The 22,416-nt window shown below is 42.4% G+C and overlaps 1 protein-coding gene across 1 annotated transcript in view; it reads left to right on the top strand.

Annotated features, from left to right (window-relative positions):
• The first annotated feature begins 4,241 nt into the window (after positions 1–4,241).
• Positions 4,242–22,416, top strand: part of lrriq1 (leucine-rich repeats and IQ motif containing 1) — a 31,805-nt gene continuing 13,630 nt past the window's right edge. The window contains exons 1-16 of the mRNA XM_070972590.1: positions 4,242–4,589; positions 5,318–5,414; positions 5,636–5,718; positions 5,819–5,939; positions 6,647–6,867; positions 7,607–7,681; positions 8,034–10,013; positions 10,265–10,417; positions 10,554–10,704; positions 11,178–11,371; positions 11,969–12,096; positions 12,224–12,297; positions 12,914–13,007; positions 16,482–16,661; positions 20,514–20,996; positions 21,380–21,563. Coding sequence (XP_070828691.1) covers positions 4,473–4,589; positions 5,318–5,414; positions 5,636–5,718; positions 5,819–5,939; positions 6,647–6,867; positions 7,607–7,681; positions 8,034–10,013; positions 10,265–10,417; positions 10,554–10,704; positions 11,178–11,371; positions 11,969–12,096; positions 12,224–12,297; positions 12,914–13,007; positions 16,482–16,661; positions 20,514–20,996; positions 21,380–21,563 — 4,335 coding nt within the window. The 5' untranslated portion in view covers positions 4,242–4,472. The remainder of the gene's footprint in view (positions 4,590–5,317; positions 5,415–5,635; positions 5,719–5,818; positions 5,940–6,646; positions 6,868–7,606; positions 7,682–8,033; positions 10,014–10,264; positions 10,418–10,553; positions 10,705–11,177; positions 11,372–11,968; positions 12,097–12,223; positions 12,298–12,913; positions 13,008–16,481; positions 16,662–20,513; positions 20,997–21,379; positions 21,564–22,416) is intronic.

The raw sequence follows: 22,416 nt of genomic DNA, 5'->3' as shown, positions 1-22,416 counted from the left end.
GTGGGCTCCAGTCCCCTACAACCCTGCAATGAGCAGGTAAAGATAGCATTTTGGTTCTCAGCCAATGGAAATAAATCACCTAGATATTGTCGTTATGGGATGATGGTTTCTGGTTTTAAGATGGGAATTAAAAAGAGTTATACACTGAGTTGCCAATTTATTAGGTACATCTAGCTGAAATTAATGCAGTCTGATACAACATCTTTGCAATAAATCCTACCTTCATGAAGTTTATAATGTTGTTGTGTTGATTGGGTAAAATTTGATTTGACATCAATCATTTGGGATTTTCTAACAATAACATTAGAAAGAGGAGCAATAAACAATAATATTTAATTGCTACCCCAGCACTCACATGCAGTATGTAATTTGTGTAAGTATTGTGGCTCAGGCTAACCGCTGGAGCTCACTGGCTGGAGGTGGAGATGCCTTTTCAAAGAGAGGATTAGCTGCACCAGGAACTGTTCTGTGACACAAGGCCAAGAACAAGTCATGGGACCCAACAGAGTACATCACAGCAATAACACTCTTATCCCTCTTAGGCAGCATGTGGGTGGGTGTTGCCATGCATGACGGTTCAATGAACGTCAGAAAATCACAATGAATTGTGAGATCTCACTGCGAGGTCATCTGATTTGAACTGTGTTAATTCTGTCCATTTGGTACTTCAGAGAGGTGCTAACAGGTAAAACCCACTCCAACTTTTGTTGTAGTCAACTTTACTTCCAGTCGTCCAGTCGTACTTACATTCTCCACTGTGGACTGAGAAACCCTCCAATACAGCATATGACAACTTCTCAGAACCATTATGATAACCTAATAGATTATTGGTTATCAAACTAAAAACAAGACTGTTTCCTGAAAAGTTGCCAGCAAACACCTCTCAGTGTGGTTGTCATGTTAATGTAAGGAAAAAATCGCCTGCTCACTGTAATGCTTATTAGTGGTGTCTTTATTTACTGCGTTTTGGTCTTCATCATGTTAATATATGTGAAAATACTGAGCGAGCAAGCCCTGCACCCTTATGAATGTCTGTTAAACATTCAATAGTTCCTCTGTCTTTATAAAGATTCATTTACTACATGTCACTGCATACTGTGATCAGAGCTTCATCTACAACCCGAAAAACAGAATGCAGTCATTTGCATTTCCTGACAGCAGTTTTATGAAGTGTTCTTGAGTCCATGTATGAATCTCCTTCATCCAATCATGTGTTCACAAAGTGGTGAACCTCTCTCCATCCTCGCTTGTGATCAACTGAGCCTTTCCAGGATGCCCCTTTCATACCCAATCATGATACTCTCACCTGTTATCGGTCAACCTGTTTACCTGTGGAATGATCCAAACAGTTGTTTTTTGAGCGTTCCACATCTTTCCCACTCTTTAGTTGCTTGAACGTGTTTGAAATGTGCTGCTGCATCAGAATAAGTAGATAGTTCCAAAAATCAGTGAAGCTGACATGCCAAATATGCCATCTTTGTGCTCTTCTCAACTGAGTATATATCAACAATGATTAGCAAATGATCACATTCTGTTTTATTCAGGCTTTACACAGGCATCCCAACTTGTCTGGGAAAGTAAACGAATATCAATTTCATTTTCTTCTAATCTGCATGTTTCGTTATAGAGCAAATGTTGCATTAAACATTCTGAGACAGCAGCACTGAGACACAGCTTGTCTCTGTTCACTGAGAGCCAGTCTGCGTCTACACAGTGGACGTCTTTACATAGACTGTGGCTCAGCACAAAATAGCGAGTTTAGTTTGAGATATTCTTTGTGCAGTATTCAGCCCCACAGAGATGGAAACAACAGAGCTCACATTTCATTTCACCCCTGGTTATCAATGACACCACTGATAGCCCTGTGGGGAAATGCTCTTCTCAGCATGTGACAGTTACATATTTAAAGGAGACATCTAAAAATGTTTGGATTTAACCCTGAAAATAGAGTGTCATACCATGTTTTGAAATGATGCATAAAAACCAGTCGACCTGTTACTGTAGCTCACTGAACCTGGAGCAGACTATTCCCAGTCCCCATCTTGTTAGGGGGAATTGTGATTACAGTAATCCCACAGTCATTTGCAGCAGATTTAGATGTGCTAAGGTCACACTGGCAGTGTAATGATAACTTTGAAAGGCAATCCAAATCTGTGTCTAAGTCCAACCAACTCACTGCTGTCATCCCCCTGAAGGAGGAATAATCTCGGTCAGCAGAGTGTTGAGGGTGAACTGGTTTGACTTCCCAAATGTAAGACAATGCTGTGCAGGTGAATCTGTGAAAAACCAACATCAGATGTTAGTTGTACAAACAAGACAGCACTACAAGAATGTAACATAGCAGTGATTAGGCTTACGACAGCATTCTCGCAGGATTAGTTCTCTTAAACATTTTCCCCCTCACGAGCACCTAATATGTTTTAACTGCCATCAGATCTAAATACAAGTCGCCTTACTCACAGAAACCCATAATCTGGCTCACTCCATTTTCCAGCACTGGGGTTGAAATGTTGGAAAGTATATTATTCTGGATGGTATTTTGGCTCCAATGGTTGATTAAATCCACAGTTGCTGAATATGCTAAATGGAATAAACAACTCTACACATGAAACAAATGAGCATTTCCCAAACCAAAGCACAATCATGCATTGCAAATACGTCATAATTCATAAATCTGTGACTTGCGACCTGTGCATTCAACCTGTGCAGTAAGAGTAAGGGTAAGAAAAGGGTAGTTTGGAGTGGTCGTCCTCCAATCCCTTCTTTCATCAATGCCCCCAGATGGAAATGATAGGCTTGATAGGCCCAGTGGTTGCCAAGATAATGGCTACAGACGAGTAACAGAAAACCCTTGACAGTGTAAACACACGGCTGCTATCCAAACCACTACTGCGTTTGGGCCGGAGCCGCCATTGACTGGCGTAATCTGCAGTATAAATCTGCAGCTTGCCCCTGTCTGGCTGCTGTCTGGGTTCTGTGCACTTGGACAAAAGCGACGGACACCTTGCCCACTAACAAAGGGCCTGGCCCTAATCGGAGTGGACAAGGCTTGCTGATGGAGCCTTTTTGAGCAATTGAACTTGGTCAATGAATCTCAGAGGACCTAATGAAACATAAGGGACAGGCAGTTTGACTCCAACAACGGGGGCAGCACCAAAGTGTCCTGTTTCTGCCCATCAGCCTCAGGACTGAAGTTGTGCTTTGACCCATGATGACCTGTATGAATGCATGTCCGTGCAGGACCTGTGAAGATTCTGCTGGTGTTAATCTTGTGGCCCACATAAGTGCTGTAGATGTGGTGCTTTTCATTGTCGTTGTGGAATTCAGTTTTGGGCTTTGAAGGAAAAAGTAGTCTGATCTGGCGCCATTCTGTTGTTTTGTTTTGTGTCCTGGAACGTCATGAGAAATGAGAACAGGCCTTAGTGTGTCTCAGTTTGGGATGGAGGACATGCTGTTCTTCTTTGAAACTTTGAGGAAGGAGACTGGGTTCCTTTTAGAAAACCCTCGGGAATGTGTATGGGAAAACCTGTGTGGGCCACTGGAATCTCCTCAAAGAGAAGGAGTACAGCGCGAGTGTAGAGACTTCACCACGGGAGAGAGGAACCGGTCTTTGTGATAAGAAATGCCATGGAAAAAGTGTGCATTGTTCACAGCCTGACACATTTTTTGTTCTTCTGGTCCTGTGATTCACCTACAAGGTCTTCAGCTCACTGACCCCTTCTTGCTGGCTGCCCAAAATGCCCACACAAGTCCATGACACCACATTTTATTTCTACGAAGCAGCTCTGAAACCAAACGGCTTTGTTCTTTTCAGATTCCTTATTGCGCCAAAGTCTGACACTACGAATGGAAAGTTTTAAATGTTTCTAAGAGAGTGATGGCACTCAAATTTTTCATGTGTGTGGATTTTTAAACTTAATACTTTAACGGTGCTCTACAAATTATCAATAAAGGATCTTTACTTGAAACCTAGAGTCTTTTTGTTATTATAGCTACAATGAAAAAACAACACAGAAAACACACTGACATGATAAGTAAAATATCAATATAGCTATTCAATACAGCAGAGGTTTATTGAATTATAATCGTTTAAAACTACAAACGCAAAATCATATTTATATATGTAAACAATAATAGCGAAATATGTAAGTAAAGATAAAACTGAAACGGTTTTATATTGTAAGGGGAAGCAAGGGAGAATTTTTCCTTTGCCTTCTGCACGGTTTGTCCCTGGCGAGGCTACGTAGTTCAGAGTGTTGTTTCCATGGAGACTGAAGTCTCTACTAGACGCGAGCAGAAAGTTGCTCTGCATGATAGCAAATGTTAAATTCGCCTTGACGTGCTTAGCGACATGTCATTCAGATAAACAGCGAATATGGATATTGATAAAAACAACAACGTCAGATAACTTGATGAAGACAAATGGTGATAACGGAGTGTTTACGTGAAGAGCCGCTGACGTTTTAAAAAACATGACGGCTGCTAATGAGCTGTGTGACACTAATATGCGGCAGCTGGCTAATTCAGACATCTGTGACACTGATGAAACTCCAGAAGAGCAGGAGAGTTTTTCATTTCACGATGAGACGGTAAGAATAGTCTCCTGCTCTGGCCTGAACGCTGAGATGAGATGATGAAATTAAGATTTATCGCTAATTGACAGCAAGCTAAATGTAGTTAGCTAGTAGCAGCTGTTACCTGCTATCAGATATTTAACATCATCTTGAGTGGTTGGTTTTAGCATATGTTTTACGTATTTCCATTGATTGTTTTATGTGTTGTATTATGGTTCAAGTTCAGTCTTTGTGTGTTTTGTGTTTCACCTGGCTGCACCTGTCCCTGAGGACAACAAAGTCAAAGGTCAAAGTTAACAGTTGACTTCTTCACACAGCAGCTATCAGTAAAAACTGCCACTTCACATCTTCTTTTAATTTTCATATGCATTTGTATAAATGCGTCACTGAACCATCTAGAAAATTAATTTGCGAGCCGTATATTAAAACATACACAACTGGAGATTAACCCTTGGATGTGAAACAGGATAAGTGGCATAGACAGTGGGTGGATTATTGACAACTTGAAAGCCTCCTGTACACATCATCTGAACCACTGCAAGCCTAATGACTATATTTATGGCCATGTAGGCTATTGTATCTCATGTAGCCATCAGTCATTGCTTCATCGTGTATCCACGATCTGAATTAAAGCACACGTTTAGATGTTTAGGGAGATACAAGACTAAATATTAACCATACCTTAACATTAACATTTGCCTTTTGTGAAAACAAACTAACATGAAGCAACTTTTTGCCCCCAGGATTTAGATGATATTCCACCTTCTCTGCTCAGCTACTTTGAAACCTCAAAAAGCAGAGCAGCAGTTTGTGAAAAGCTCATCCTTGAGGAACTTGAAGGTTTGTTAAAGAGCGAGCACATCATGCAACATCATGCTTCTTGGAATTATTTGTTGGGTTTAAATTTGCTGCCAAATTGCTAATCTAAGATGCCATTTTCAGGATTCTATCAGTTAATTATTTAAGTATTTCTACATATTAACTGTCAAAAGACCTTGAAATGATACCACTATTTTCCATGATACTGGATATATCGGTGTTTTCTTTGAATTGCATCCCAGACTGCACTGCATCGCATCACACTGAGGACACAGTGAACTTGCCTATTGAACTTGATAAGGATATGATGAAACTGAACGAGCAGGTAAATGTCTGTCTTTACAATCTCATCTCAGATGTCCACAAATATCCCAAATACAACATATTTTGTGGAAAACTACTTTAAATTGATGATCTGCTTGCAGGTCATTTGTGACACAGAAAATGAGGAGAACAACACTTCTTCTGACACTCGCCTTCTTCCTGCACCCACAGAGACAGAAGCACTTTTCACTCACAAAGTGTCAGTGTGTCCAAACAATGAAGGTACAGTAAGTACATATTTAGAAAAATGAAGTGAATACTTGAGATTTTTGTAAACTGAAGAAAATGTGCACATAGTGAAGCCTGGCTTTATTTAAGCAATCCTCGTTGGGGTGTAAAAGTAATTTTTGAATGAGCTTTTTCATGCACACATTTCCAGGTAAAAGCATCAAATTTGAAGTGAGTAATACTTGTGAACTTACTCATGAATAAAAAGCATGATTTATGAAGAACCTTGTTGTTTTGGCACCTAATCAATCTTGCACAGTGTGTACTTTTGTCTGAGTGACAGCACGATGTAAACTCAAAGTGAACAAACATGTTGACGTGTACATGTACACAGGTGTGATGGAAGTTGATGCTAAATTTCACCTCTTTTCTCTTTGTTCCTTTTTTCATTGCACTGTTGAGGCCTTGCTGAAGGTCTGATAATGCACTTCTTTGGTGATAGAACAGCTGCCCACAAGAGGTCACTGTTGTCCTGTTTTTTGTTCTCATTAATGAACATTGTGTCGCACAGTAATGATGAAGATGTTCATAATCCTTTTTGAGTTAAAAAACGAAGTAGAGGGTTTGATAATGAGTTCCTTAAGTCCTGTCAGTAGTCAAAAATGTGTTGGTTTTGAAGCTTTTTGGCAAAATGTCTGCCATAAAAATATATCGTATTTAACATGATGGAAATTCAGGATGCATCCTTATTTTTGTCACAGATGAAGCAGGAACAAATAAATATACGGAGACCAAGATGCATTTGGCATTCGACATGAGGACCCTTGAGATCTCAATGGATGAACTGGAGAGAAAGAAAAGCAATGCATACGAGGCAGAGCAAGAGAAACAGCAGTGTGAGGAGATGATGAAGGAAGAGCAAAAGAGACAAATTGAAAGAGACTTTCAGGAGGAGCTGAGGAAGATAATGGAAGCCGAGAAGGTGAGTCACAACAAAATTGCCCCCTCAAAATTGCCATAACAATTTTTAATATAGCAGATGTAGCTTTTGTTAAGTATTTCAGGTAAACAAAATTGCAATTCCACACTGTGTAGATATTTCTCACATATGTCTTACTGAGGGGCTGCACGGTGGCGAAGCAGGTAGTGCGCGTGCCTCACTCACCGGTTCGACTACCAGGTCGGGCCTTTCTGTGTGAAGTTTGCATGCACTCCGGCTTCCTCCCACAGACCAAAAACATGCTCATTAGGTTAATTGGTGACTGTAAAATTGCCCCTACTGTAGGTGTGAGTGTGAGTGTGAATGGTTGTGTGTTTGTGCCCTGTGATCGACTGGTGACCGGTCCAGGGTGTACCCTGCCTCTCGCCCGTTGATGGCTGGGATAGGCTCCAGCCCCCCGCAACCCCGAAAGGGATATGCGGTATAGAAAATGGATGGATGGATGTCTTACTGAAAAAAGGGAAAATAGAACCTGATACTTTAAATGTTTGTAATATTAGTGTACATGCATTAACCAGGGAAACAGACAACCTGCGGAAAGTACCATCTTGCTCAAGTGCTCTTGAGAAGGATGCTGCATCCTTACCTTTTCCACAAATATGCTGTAGTGGGAGAGAGCATCCATTAGAACGAATGTGTAATCTGGAATTTAAGTAGACAGCAGGATAATCGGATAGCAAGTTGTCAGCCAGTGAGACATGTCTTTGCTCTCTGTGTCCAGCTCCATCAGAGGGAACTTGAGTTGATGGAAAAAAGTGCTCAGGAAAAACTTGAACAGGAGTTTCTGCTTCAGCAGGTAGGCCTGAAACCTGGCACGCTCCCAGGTTAATGATTAAGGACTGGGACTTCCAGGCAAAATCAGTAATCTGAATTCATCATTATTTCAACAATGTGGAATGAGCGCAGGAAAAACATGTGACCTTTTTTGGGTTGTTTGACTTCTCAAATCAGGTTCTGACCTCAAATACTAGATTAGTTAGTCTGCATGTAGTGGTCATATTTCAGTATTCCTCTTTAGATGTTTGGTCTTTGTTTTTTTTGGTTTTTTGCTATTTATATGTGATCAATATCTGTACTTGAAGCTAAATGTTACTAAAGAAATGGGACAACTTGCTTTGTTGTAACTCGTGATTATTTTAACCAATTAGGAACTGATCAACAGCTTACAGAGACAAGTGGAGGAAGAGAGGAGGAGGATGGAAAAAGAGCAGAAGAGACTGAAGGATGAAGAGGACAAGAGGAAAAGAGAAGAGGAGAAAAATAAGATTGAGGCAGAGCGGAAACGAATGGAGGAAGAGACAAGGAGGAAGAAAGAGGAAGAGAAAAAGAGGAGAAAGGAGAGGGAGGAAAAGAGGAAGAGAGAACAGGAAAAACAAAGGATAGATTTGGAAAAGAAGAAGCTGGAGGATGAGATGAGAATGATAGAGGAAGAAAAGAAGAACGCAAAGGCAGAGATGATGAAGAAGGAGCAGGAGGAGAAAGAGAAAAGGGGGGAGGAGAAAAAAAAGATAGAAGCAGAGAGGAAACAAGTGGAGGAAGAGAAAGGGAGGAAGAAAGAAGAAGAGAGAAAAATAGAAGAGGAGAGGAAAAATAAAGAGGAAAAGAGGAGAATGGAGAGGGAGGAAACAAGGAAAAGAGAAGAGGAAAGAAATAAGGTAGTTTTGGAAAAGAAGAAGCTGGATGATGAGATGAGCATGATGGAGGAAGAAAAGAAGAAAGCAGATGCAGAGAGGATGAAGGAGCAGGAGGAGAATGGGAAAAGGGAAGAGGAAAGAAAAAAAATAGAGGCAAGGAAGGAGATGGAGAAAAGAAAAATGGAGAGAGGGATGAGCCAAAAGTGGCCAAAGAAAGAAGAGGAGGAGAGAAAAAAGAGAGAAGAGGGAAATATGAGAATGGAGGAAGAGAGGAGGGTAATTAAAGAGACTGAGCAGAAGAAGAAGCAGGAGAAAAGGAAAAAGAAAGAGGAGGAGGAGGAGGAGGAGGCTGATGACAGAAAAAGAATGGCACAGGAAAAGATTTGTGAAGAGATAAGGAAAAGGCATATAAGAGAACATGGAAATGTCGATGAAGAAATAAAACCCGAGGAGAGAAAAAAGAAGGAAGCAATGGGTAGGAAAATGACTGTGGAAGAGGAGAAAGAGGAGACAAGGAAGAGGGAGAAGGAGAAGGAAAGGAAAAAGATGGAGGAGAAGAAGAATGTGAAGGAAGTGATAAGAAAACAGGAAGATGACAAGAGAAAAATGAAAGAAGAATTCATTGAAGAAAATGAAAAGAGCAAAAGGGAAGATGAACTGAAAACAAAAGAGGGAGAACAGAGGAGGAAGCAGAAGGAAAAAAGTAGGAGACAGATGGAAGAAGAGAATTATGAAAAAACAGAAATGAGGCTCAAGGAGGAGAAAGAGAGGTGTGACGAGGACTACAGAAAGATGGAATATGAGAGCAAAACAAAAGATGAAGAGAACAAGCTGGAGGAGGAGGAGAAGAAGAAAAGGGAGGAGAGGGAAAATGTAGAGGCAGAGAAGGAGCTGAATGGGCAAGAGGTGGGAGAAAACAAGGAAGAGCTTTATGAAAAAACAGAAGATGTAAGACTCATTGAAAAGGAGGAGAGCAACAAGAGAATGGTGAAGAATACGGAGGCAAGAGCGGGAAGAACAAATGAGCTGAAAAGAGATCATAACAGCATGATGGCTCAAAATGAGAAAAATAATACAGATAAAACAGGAAAGTCCTCACAGCTGGAAGACAGCACCACATGGACTTCCTCAAGCCCTGGTCCTTTACCCGCTGAATCTGCAGTCTGCCCCACCAGCACTGGAGCCAAACCACAACAGCATAACCCAGACAAGACCTCCATAGATAAAACTGTGGACTGTAGACATCAAGCAGCCAGGCCTTCCACCGTGTCCCTTTCTCTGCCTGCGTGGCTCCCGGAGCACGCGGAGCAGAAGAGGCTGTCATGGATGAACGACTGCATCCCCTGGTCCAAACTCTCCCTCCAGAACAGGAGGAAGCAGAAAGGATCAGTCCGGAGTCGGAGAGGCCTGAGGAGGGCTGCGGAGGCCAGCGGTCTGCAACCTCTCTGCTCGGGCGCTCTGCTTCAGGCCACAGGCTGGAAATCCCTGCAGGAGGTAACCTTTGTGCAAATGCTTAGCTGCTGTACACTGACAGTGCCATGAATGAAGGATCAATCTGTTTGAACACTGACATGTAAGGATATTTTGTGCCAGTTGTCTCTGGACAGCTATATCAATCAGGATGCTCCATGTTTGATATGTGCTATAATAATGACATATCCATGTGCCTTGTCACATATGCCAACTTAACCTCTCAAAATCCAGGAAAACTGCTGAGCCCTGAGCGATCTTTGCCCCTCTTACAGGTGACCGCAGTGACCCTAGAGGACTTGCCGGGCTGTAGCTTGTCCACTCTCGCTCAGTGTACTCAACTTCGGTCCCTCAGCCTCAGACGCTGTGGCCTCAAATCCCTGGAAAGCATCAGCCAGTTATCACAGCTCTGCTACATTGATGTACAGGTAGATATTCAGTCAATGCACATTATTGCTTATTATCTTCATGCCACAAGTCACCTCTTTTTATTTCATTTTTTGCTGTAAAATCAGTACAGGCAGCTTTTGGTGTGCCATCAGATCTTCGTTTGTCTCGCTGCAGGAAAATGACATCTCATTTGTTGACTGTGAAAATATGACTAGTCTACGAGTTCTTCAGCTCAGCCACAACAAGCTGACGTCCATCCATGGTTTAGCTGGCGCTGAAAATTTGGATGTTCTAGACCTCTCGCACAACTCCATCACACGCATTGGTGAGAAGTGTAAGATAAATGTATAATGTGTGATTGTGTCATATCTGAGGTCTCCACTTGTTTGCAGTTTGATTGATTGTTGCTGTTGGAATGTGGAGGTCGCAGCTTGAGCTCAGAGTCCTGAAAGGTCTGCGATCCTGCACAAGAGGGCAGCATCCCTCTTCTTTTCAGACGTTCACTTTACTGCAATATGCAATGAGAAGTGATTTATTTATCAACTTGAGGCTAAAGTCATAAAAAGATATTGGCCAGGCAAGAGGTTAAACACACTGAATTGTGCATTAAGCTACTGTAAAATTTGGTTGTAACTTGCCTGTTTAGTAAATCATGAACTCAGATTATATAAACAGGAGGGGGCTTTTGGACTGTGTTGTTTCAAATTAAGTTTTTCGACATGCTTATCGCTTGTTTACTGTAGACTGTACTGTTGTCCAATCTGAATAAGTGGCTTCTCCGTTCCGTCTCATCCCCAGCTGGTCTGGAGTCTGTGAGGAGACTGCAGAGGTTGTCAGTGGAACACAACCAGCTGATCAGCACCAAAGGGCTGAGGGATGTATACACTCTCCTCCACCTGAACTGCTCGCACAACCACCTGGCAAGTGTTGAGGGTCTGGAGAACAGTGCTCTGCTCAACACTCTGGACCTGAGAGCCAACAGCCTTACAGAGGTATTTAAATCAGCAACTCATGAGAGGTGGAGGTGAACTTTGACCTTCAAGTCTGAGAAACATCAGACTGAAGCATGATGTGCACCCTTGAATTTGTGTTGAAAGAGAGAAGCAAGAGAGGATGCAGAACACCAGGTCCCAGGCACTAATTGATGTTATTAGTTACATTTGTCCTCCATGAGAATGCTGAATAAGTTGGAAACATTGTCCAAATACTGAAGCTTATCTTTCTCTTTCTTTGGGTGAGGCTTGATGAGGCAAAGTCAAGAAAAAGAAAAACAAGGAAAATAAAAGGAGACACAAATGGTAATTTGTATGACAGTATATAAACTTCAGACATCCCTCAACTGCAGTAGAGCTTAACTTGTGGCAGACATGGTGACTAAACACAGCAGAACCAAAACAACTAACATTGATGGATGGGGTCATTTAGTCATGGCTGGACCAGCAGCAGCAGCAGCAGCAGCAGCAGCAGCAGCAGCAGCAGCAGCAGCAGCAGCAGCAGCAGCAGCAGCAGCAGCAGCAGCAGCGTAAAGTTAGTCTAACCTCGCAGTTTGACTGGTGTTAGCTGACAACTTTACCCTGTTTGCCCATCAGCCCCCTGGTCTGAACAATCAGGTCCTCCTCAGAGAGCTGCTTCTGGATGACAACAGCATCTCCTCCCTGAAGGGCCTCACTGCTTGCTGGCTTCCCCTCATGCAACATCTCTCTGTGGCCCAAAACAGGTATATTCCTCCACTTCCCCTCTGTCTGTGCACACGGCCCGTTTCTGTGTTTAACAGTGACATGAATGTTATCTATAGGTGTAGAGCAGCTTTCAGAAAGGTTAGAATTTGTCTCTGTGTTTTCCAGAATTACCCAGCTGCCCTCCATGTCTGATTCTGTGTCCCTTGAAAATCTGGATCTTCGATTCAACTGCATATCAGGTAACAGGTTGTCATGATTAAACACACTATAAATCCAATTTTCCTTGTTGTAAAGGCATACAAACTTTTACTGTGCATGTAATGTGGACAAATTCAAACCTGTGTCCTTTTATCGTCTTCTTTTGCTGACTTTAACAATGACTTTATATATTTTTATTTTCATTTGCTGCCTTGTGTGATGCATTTTGTAACTTTGGTTTTGAAAAGTGCTCAATTAATAAAGATTATTATTATAACTATTGTTATGTGAAAACAGCCATTAGTGTTCATCTCATTCTATCTGTATGCTCACGGGCCGCCTCCCTTTCCAGTCCCTTCCTCCCACTCTGCCACAGACTGATTTCACTAAATAAAAAAAGCAACAATTGCTATAAATTTACATGCACAAGCCTTTAGGCATAAACACTCATAATTCCATCTATTAATAAGATGCTGCTATATTCATATTGGCTCTGTGCCAGCTGTACAAGTATATTGTGTGACTCCATGGAAATAAGAAGTGCACTGTAAGCTTTCATGTCTCTAGAAAACATCTCTGCATACCTGCATGGCGTGACAAGTGAGGAACAGACTAAAAAATAGACACTGACAAGGCAGTGTTGTTTTTCTCCCTCAGAGCTCCAGAACGTGTCTGAAAGTCTGCAGGGATGTCATTTCTTGCGAGAGATCCACCTCACAGGGAATCCTCTTCAGCAGGAGAGCGGATGGAGGTAAGGCGAGGGCTGGATGGAGGAGGTAGAGAGTTATTTTTCTAATCTGTGAGCTGCTACACAGTTTCAAATCAAGATACCATAATTGGAAATTTCCGTTTCTGGAAATTCTATGGACAAAAGTTTCAGTTTCAGGTTCCTTTGCTCTGAAATATCAGTTGCCATGGTGGATGTTCAAAGAAACATACCAGTGAAAAGCCACAATTTCCCTATCACAAATGCAGTCTATTGGCTCAGGTAGTCTAAACATTCCATCAGAACACAGGCCTTTCTGTCCACTTCCCAGGATTAGCGCTGTGATCCCCGTCCGCTATTAGATTACTGCGACGTGCCACTGACACCTGTGTGTACGTACGTTGCAGTAAGTGCTCCTAATTCCCCAAATATTGATGCAACAGAAAAATCAATTATCTTTTCAGTGTCAATTTGCTCATTCACTTACCATGCCTAAACATCTTACGGATGTTAAGACTGTTGCAGTGACTTTATGTGAAAAATATGCAATGACCACTTATATTTTTCATGCTTCCATTGGCCTGTAATGAGCGATGATGTCAGCTGTTGCAGGTTTGCAAAGTTGTTTGGCTCTTCAGAGCTACTCACACCCATTTAATAACAGCAAAATGTCCAAAATATGAAAAGCTATACTTTGTTTGCCCCTCCCTGTAGCGTTGAATGTTTCTGTTTTAGAAAATTCTTTTATGGGTTGTTTAGCTAACTGCATTTACACTGTTTTATTGGGGGGGGGGGGGGGGGGGGTTAATTTTTTGCACCCTTAAACTATCAACAGCATCATCGTAACTGAGAGGAGTTGAAAGTCAGTGGCATGTAAAACATTCTTCATGCACTACTGGTCATTTGGTTTAATAAGGCTGACAATTTGAAGACAAAATTTCTGATTTTTATTTGTAGATGTTCTTTTTCAGCATAAAACGTCCACCACTAGTCCTAAAAACTAGTGGACATTTTACCCGTCATAAGCCTTAACTGAAATGTTACCTTAATATTTCATTGAACTTTACCTAACCTCCAATGCCAGCAGTGGAATTAACCCTCTGTATTTCCACACTCATGCCCTGGCCCTTTCATCCCAAGCCAGTGATAACACCGGCTAAATTAAAGCACCAAAAGAAAAGCTCTAAGAATTACACTCCCTGTAGGCAGCCCCTGATCCAGGAGATGTGGAAGAAGAAAACACCGGGCCTGATTAATCAGGGCCACTTTAAGAGCATGTGTTTTGGAGGAAGTCTTCACTAAATGAAATACGGACTTGTGCTCATAAGGGCCGGAGAAGGAGGATGAAGGAATGTGAGCAAAGAACAGTGATGTGAGCAAAGAACAGTGTTTCCCTTAGAGAGGAGGATGAAATTTATAACAATTTAGGAAAGGTTCAGGTTGAAGTCCAAGTATAGTCAAAGTAGATGTAGCTGTAAGGAGGCAAAGAGATTCATAGCGTCTAAATTGTGAGGCTCCTACCTTCTTTTAAAAATTATGAGTTTCATTTATTTGGTTAAATTTACCTAGTCGTGACAAATACACAGTTTACTCCAGCAGAAACAAATGGCTTATGCTTCAACAAGACAATGAAAACTGTTGAGTATAGTGCAGTATAGTCGTCTTTCTGAAACCAGAAAAACTCACTTTCCCCGATTCTTTAATCAGAATCATCCAGTGTAAACATCCCCAACCGATGGCATCTAATCATTTTGTACATAGGTCTGCTCTGTGTTCTCCCAAGTGTGTCTTAGTGGCTTCCATTCCTCAGCTGAATTACATTCCCCACCTCAGTGAGCTCATGTAACGATCAAAAGGTCGTATATTTGGGTTTGGAGCTACATTTGAAGACAGCCAGTTCGACAACATGCCCAAGGGTTGGAATCTAATCCCGATCTGTGTCGGAGAGACCAAGTGGGCCACATCAAAACCGTATCCCTCTGACAGTACACAGATCCCGTCCTTTGCGGTCAAGTCTTTGACTCAGGGTGGCAGTAGGTTCAGGAAAACTCAGCATGCTATCAGCATACAGTAAGAACTCAGGTTCGCAATCCACACCTGAATCAGAATCATCAGTTTACTTTTTTTACTTGATTTAATACTGTGCTCTCTATTTCATATTTATTTATTGACAGTGTGGGAAAGTAGATTTTAATTGGAGCTGTGTTTTAAATAATCTGTCATGGTCTGCCCTTAAAAATCTATTTAAGACATAAGTAAGGTACACATGTAAAGAGATACAGAAGTAAGAACAATGCAGATGTTCAAAAAAGCACACATTGTGAGCTGGTGAAATGAAAGCTGTGCCCTCTGCCCATGTTTTATCCTCCTCCCGTGACGTGGCAGACAACATTTAAGAGCATATGGTGTTCTGGGAATCAATTCTGAAAACCCCACTCGTTGAAAATATTTTTAAAAATGGACTTTGTAGCCTGAAGGCTTGTATTTTTACAGATTTTATTGTTGCCGTTCCCTAGTGTCCTGTAGAGTTTCCAGCTCCACATTTTCCCACTGAACACAGACCACATTTGGCCTCCGCTGGTGGACGCTCAGAGTCTGTTTCTCTGGCAGATAGTTGGGATTCCTCTGCTTGTACATCCTTAGCCTCAGGCAGCAGTTACCTCTCCCCCAAACTCACAGCCATTCAGGGCTCCCCTCCAGTAAGAAGGATGATACTACCTAACAAATGCCATTTGGTAGAGTTCTTTGGTCTGGCTGTGGAACTGCACTTTAGAAAACTATATAAAGTTAAGAATTATGGGAGTCAGAGTCATTTTAAGTGGATAAAATACATCACATTCACCAAATCACTGTAAGCAGATTAGTGTAGTTAGTCCAGAGGACAAAATGTACTACAGAGCAGCGTGTGCAGTGAGTGGCCTCAGTGGGACTTGAAACCATCCTCTCCTGTTCTGACCTTCACCAACAGTGAAACTTAATGTCTTATTCCTTAGCGCTCACAGAACCTCTCTCTGTCTCTCTTTTTCTGCAATTTCTGTGCATGTCTTTCAGAGCCCCTCATTGTTTTTGAATATACTGCTGTTTATATAAACTGTCAGGCTCACCAAGTTGTTTAAAGTGACTGCAGAGCCCATTTGTTCAAATGCTGCAATAGCACATGCATTTAAAAAGACCGACATGTGAATGTGTCAGATGAAAAGTTCTTAACAGACTATAGTTTAAAATATGTTAGGAAGCTCAGTTCAATCTTTGTTTTTCACCTAAATCTTCAAATACAAATGCGGTGGTGTTGTTCAGTGCTGCTGCTAACCTTTTATGCTTTTTTAATCAATATATTGGTTAAAAGAACCACATTGGTCTTGTGTGTTGGATGAATTCAAATCAAAGAAAAATATAATTCTTGGCTGATTGTACGTTAAAGAGGCTGCTTATACTAAAGGACTTTTTGTTGATATTATAGTAATAAAAAGGCCAAATTAAAGGTGATCTTAATGACAACTGATATTTAATCCTTTTCAGATCCACTCTACAGAAAGCAGTGCCTGGCCTGAGGGCCATTGATGACCAGCAGACAGACTGCTCTCTATCGCCCCCTGCTGTTCAACAGGTTGGCTTGGCTCCAGGCAGCTTCTTAGTGTTCTGTCAGGCTCAGCTTCAGCAGACTCAGGATTTACAGCAGCAGCACAGCAGGGAGCTCAGGTAAGAGAGGAATGGCTGCCTGCGTATGTAGATGCGCTGTCATCGGGCTGTGTTCTTGTGTGGATGAATGGAGACAATGATAATATAAGATAAGGTAAGATAATCCGTACTTTATTGATCACCACACAACATGCCATGCATCGGTGAACACAGCAACACACACAACATGCACATGTCATGCTTAACGTGAAATTATTATTTCTCCGCATTTGCGCATCCTTCGTCCATCCTTCCTCCATGACAGACCAGGAGCGGTGGGCCGCCAGGAGGAGGAAACCCCAGGTGAACACAGGGAGAACATTCAAACTCCACACAGAAAGGCCCCAGCAGGCACCGAAGGCGTGGTGAAGGACACGCCACCAGTGCCCTCAGCAGGATTCAAACCGGGACCTTCTAGTTGTGAGGTGACAGTGTTACCACTTGTTCCACCGTGCCACCACCACTCATCAGTAATCAGAGAAAGTGGTCGGACAGGTGTCTGACTCCAGATTCTAATGTGAATCCCTTCGAGCTGTCATGGCCCCATCATGCAAAAAAAAAAAAAAAAATCTGTCGTCTGAGGCACTTATTGTGAACTCAGGTAACATTAACATCACAGTAATTTTTTCTAGTACTGACACCAGGGATCCACTGAGAAAGGGGAGTTTAGGAAACAAAGTTGAGGAAAGTTTTCCTCAACAAAAATACGTTTGCTCAGTTAGTACTGTGTGTTCGAGCGATAGTCCTGAGAAGGAGAATAGAAGTGAAAAGCGAAAGGGATTATAACGCACTTGAAAGGAAAAGCAGAATCAAAAGCCAACCAGAGTAAAACTTAACAGGATAAGACAATATAATGCCTGTGGACGTGTTTACAAGAGGTCATGTTACACGTTTTATCTTGTGTTGATCAGCCTGTCAGACAGACAGACGCAGAGCAGTCAGGAATGTTAGTTATCCTCTTGTTATGTCTGATACATAGGGCGTAGTGAGCCTAAAGACAACGTACATCTATTTTCACAAGTCCTTGGATGTCACTCGCCTCTGCACACATTGATGCTGCTTTGCAATACGGACCACCAGCACTTAAAACAGTGGTCAACTTTCTGCTTATCTTCATGACCCCTCCAAATTACACAGCACAAAAGATGAAACATGGCTGCAGCTCCCCTTGCGGGTCACACTGAGGACTCCTATGGCTTGGGGGGTGGCGTGGTGCTCCCTTTGCTTCGCCCCTCACTGTGTGCCCTCTACCCCCCCGGCCTCTGGACAATGAGCCATTCTGGGGTTTTGCAAGGACCAACACAGCCATTTAACCTCTGGCCTGACCTTGTGTCGGAGTGGGGTTTAGTCAGAGGTGAGAAGAGTGCCACACATCAGTCCACTGATGACTGTAAGGTGAGGAACCATGGGGTTTATCAGCGCCATGGTTTCACAACTTTTCTCTACAGGGTGTTGAGCGGAGGCTCAATCCTCCATTCTTACAAAATGCCTCTGTTTTACCCTAAACAAATATAGTGTAGTTTTTGTGACTTCACCCGAGCAACTAAAACATATTTCTCTGAAAACAAAGAAAAACAAAGGTTGGAACCACAACGGATTTCTGTGTACCAGCTTGTCAGAGAGAAGCTGGAGGATTAGTACAGTATAACTGAATGAGTCTTTAATGTTCTTTTCAGTGAGTCGGCTTTACTGTCAGTAGTTAACAAGACACTGCTGCACATGCATACACGAAATACATCACAGATCCTGAATATTGCCTTGCTTTAAAAACACAAGAATAATGCCAGTTAACCAAAATGTTTCCCATTTTGTGGATGTTTGTCATGAGAAAAGCATGCAATGCAATACATGCAAACATATCTAGAACCAGGATTCCCATGCCTGCATGTACATAGAAAGAACCACTGGTTGTTGAATTTGTTTCTCCTTATCTCTTCCTATCATGATTGCAATGTGACAGATAGTGAAGATAGACTTCAAAGTTCAGCTGAAACTAATATGTGGCTTTAGCAGTCTGAGACAAATCAGTCTCTTCCAGAGTTACAAAGTCTTTTTAGTCCCGAATTCCCTGTGTGATACTATCCCACAGCTCAGTGAGGAAACACTGTCCAAGAAAACACAGAGAGGGAATTTCTCACTAAGAAGATCGCTACTACTCTTGATTTGTCTAAGTTGGACTGTGAAAGCCTCATATTGGCATTGGCTGAACTTCAGAATGCACAGAATGTGGATTTTGTCCCCTGTATCTTACATCATGTGAAGAAAAGATGTCTTCATGGCCAGTGTGGACAGGAAAAGCAAACACAGCAACCATGAACTTTTTCAGTGTCTGTAGGGGCATGTGAATTTTGTGTTAAGCCAGTTTCTACAGCGTATTACTGCACACATCGCCACTTTTTATTCCTCTCTGTGAGCTGGCATCCATCCTGAGGTTGAGGTTAACTGTATCTGTAGAGCCACTGCTGTAGAAGCAGATCCCATCTGCAGTGAAAAACCACACTAAATTCAGAATAGTTTGGTTCGGGCTTTGTCCTGTTCTCTGCTGGCCTTCAGTTTCTTATTGCTCTCCACCAGATATTGCTGCTCTTTGTCCACGAATATAATTGAAAAGACAAGTACTGCTGATTTTGGTATGCACATGCAGGGGTACAGACAGATGCAGGGCAGTAATACTCAGTTTGTGTCTTGCCGTTATTATTTTCACATTTCAGCTCTGATACGTAAAACGATTTGTTCATTCTGCACTCTTATACCAGTGAGATTTTAATGGTGACCCTGGAGTGAACCAGCAGGTACAGGGGGCGGGGGTCGGGGGGGGTCATAATCCTTTCGGACCTCCCGACTCCTCTCTCCCTTGTCCTGCTGAGAGTGAAGAGCTAGGTCTTTGTAGAGAAGAGGCTGTACGACCTAAGGCTACTGGCCCTCCAGACTGGCTGGGTACTGAAATGTCTCTGCCCCCTCGGGGTTGAAGACAGGGAGGGGGGCAGAGCCAGGCATTGCTAATAGATTCATTAAGTTTCCATTGAGGTGGCTTTGTAGTCAGTTTATCCCCTCAATGAAAGAGACATTATATGGTATTAGGGCACGCAGAGCAACTCTCTCTCTGTCGCTCTCTCTCCCTCTCTCTCTCACACACACACACACACACACACACACACACACACACACACACACACACACACACACACACACACACACACACACACACACACACACACACGCACTCTGGTTCCTGCTGCTCGAGGAAAGGGACCTTTCTGTGTGGAGTTTGTATGTTCTCCCTGTGTTCACCTGGGGTTTCCTCCTTAAAAAACCCCCACTAAAAACATGCAAGAAGATCACCACCTGACCAATGGTGACGAACAGGAACTGGTCCCCGGGCGCCGGTCGGATGGCAGCCCACAGCACCTGGTCTGCCGCGGAGGAAGGACGACCAGGATGGGATAAATGCGGAGGACAAGTTTCACCAACTTGCATGTCGTGTGTTTGCACGAAAAATTGTGTGACAAATAAAGGGGATTGTCCCTCCGATTCTTCTTCTTCTTCTTCTTCTGAATGTGCCAGTGTCAAATAAATCACAGTGCTACAGAAATCAATTCAAAATCTAATTAAAACTAACATCCTTACATTGGATAACAGCCTTTAAATTGGAAAATTGCTAGTTAGAACTTTTAATCAGTGTTGCCATTTATTTCAGAGGAGGCTGCGCTCAGACCTCATGAACTGTTGCGTAGGTCAACAGACTGTTGCTTTTATATGAGGACTGGAGAATAATCTGTAATTTTCTGAAACGTGTGCGTAAGGCATGGATGCACACTCATTCTAAAAAGAGTGAGCATCCATGCCTAAAACAGTGTTTGTATATGTTCACAGTAATGCATCATCCTCGGTGGATGCTGTGGAGGCCTCCTGCCGACACTTTGCTGAGGCTCTGCAGCTGGCTACAGACCAGAGATTCGCTCATGAGTACGGTGACACTACTGTGGCAGACAAACACAGGGCTGCAGGCCAAACAATACCTGAGGAAACACTGGACGTGAGCGGTACCAATGCTGAGAAGTGTACTAAAGGCCCAGAAACGGGTTCCACTGCAAAGGTTCTATCAGTTATTCCAAACAGGGATGCAGCTCAATCATTCATCACTCATCACAATATCAGATGCAGCGCCTGGACTTTTGATGAGAAGTCAGCTGCAGAGAGACATCATGGTGACACTTTTACATGTCCACAGACGGGGCCAACAGTTTGCAAAGTTAACTTTGGCAGTGTCCACTCCTTGGCGTCAAAGAGCAAAACAATTCCCTCCAATCATAAAATGGCACCTGTGTCCACCCATCAAGACCTGGACCTCAAAAAGTAATTCACCAACGTTTTGCTCTCATATGCTCTTATTTTTATATCATTCTTTTTATAGCCGCTCAGGATTTTATTAGTTTCTGTTGCAGAGCATTTGTCATCATTGGAGCCTCCTTCATGTGATTTACAGCTGAAGATGTTGAATGTCTTATTCATTTTAACACGCAGCTTCATCATTAACACTGCACTATCTTTGGGAGGACGATATATCTTTAATATGAAGGGTGGCTGTGGACAGGCTTAAACTCTCTAGAGTCATGCTCTCCAGATGTCTGCTCAGAAATAAATTCATGTTTTGAAAGATGAAGGTGCTATGACATCATGTACATCCCTCACTCTGTGTGTGTGCGTTTGTCTGTGTGTGTGTGTCCTTTCTGGAGCAGCGCAGCAGCAGTCGTGATTCAGCAGCTGTGGAGGAAATGCAGACAGAAATGTGGGAACATCAGCAGCCCTTCCACAGCTGAGAAGGTAGGAGGAAGAGCAGGAGATGGAGGAAAGCCAGAGTCAGGACCGGCCTATATTAATGGTAGCGTTGTTGGCCAAGATTGTGCAGCAACTGTCATCCAGGTAAAACTGGTGGATTTTTTTTTTTAACTGCAAATGCGTAGAGCTTTTAATTAAGGGACAACCATTTTCAAACTGTGTTTTCTTTGTTACATACAAAACATACCCCCATAGCTTACATGAAGTATTTGTCATATGCTCATTTTTGCAACATCCTCCACCAAACTGTTATGGCACTGCTATGTTGTCTGTGGAACAGGGAATGAACAGCTTCCTTGTTCATAGTACAGCAGCTATGTCAGAAAACAACTATCCAGTCAGTGTAGAGTATGTAAGTCATCAGTTTCATATACAGACAGAGAATGAGTTTAGTTCGGTTTGCAATGATTTCACACGGAGAAAAGCAGCAAATCCTCACATTAAACAGGCTGGAATCAGCAAATGCTGCAGAAGGCGTTTCTGCTTCATAAATGACTGACGATGAATCCGTTATCACATTTGTTGACGATTGCATAAAACCTGTCAGTCTGTCAATGTGCCTGCTAGTTTCAAATCATTCAATATTTAGCAGCCTAGTTTAGCTGGACAAAATACTGCTTGTTAACTGTCAGTTTGTTATTATGGACCTTACTGCTACAACTAGAATTTTTCAGTATCGTGGCTGCAGTCACTTTCACACAGTGGATATCTGAAAATGAACATTTTCACCTGTGAACATCCATCTTCAGGCCTCATACGTGCTGTGGAGGCTTTTTCAGCTAATCCTCTGCATATAGGTGTAAGCTGCTGTAGCTGCTCTGAAAAACATGCTACTCAACACTTCTCCCAAATCCCTTTTCAGCACAAAAAGTGTTTGATGGGTCCTTTAGGGCTCTCTAAGGTTGGAGGTGGGGATGGTGGTCTAGTAGAATAGTGT

Source organism: Chaetodon trifascialis, chromosome 10 (assembly GCF_039877785.1).
Source record: "Chaetodon trifascialis isolate fChaTrf1 chromosome 10, fChaTrf1.hap1, whole genome shotgun sequence".
NCBI lineage: Eukaryota > Metazoa > Chordata > Actinopteri > Chaetodontiformes > Chaetodontidae > Chaetodon > Chaetodon trifascialis.
Note: the sequence above shows the minus strand (reverse complement) of the source record. Positions and strands in the feature narration are given on the sequence as shown.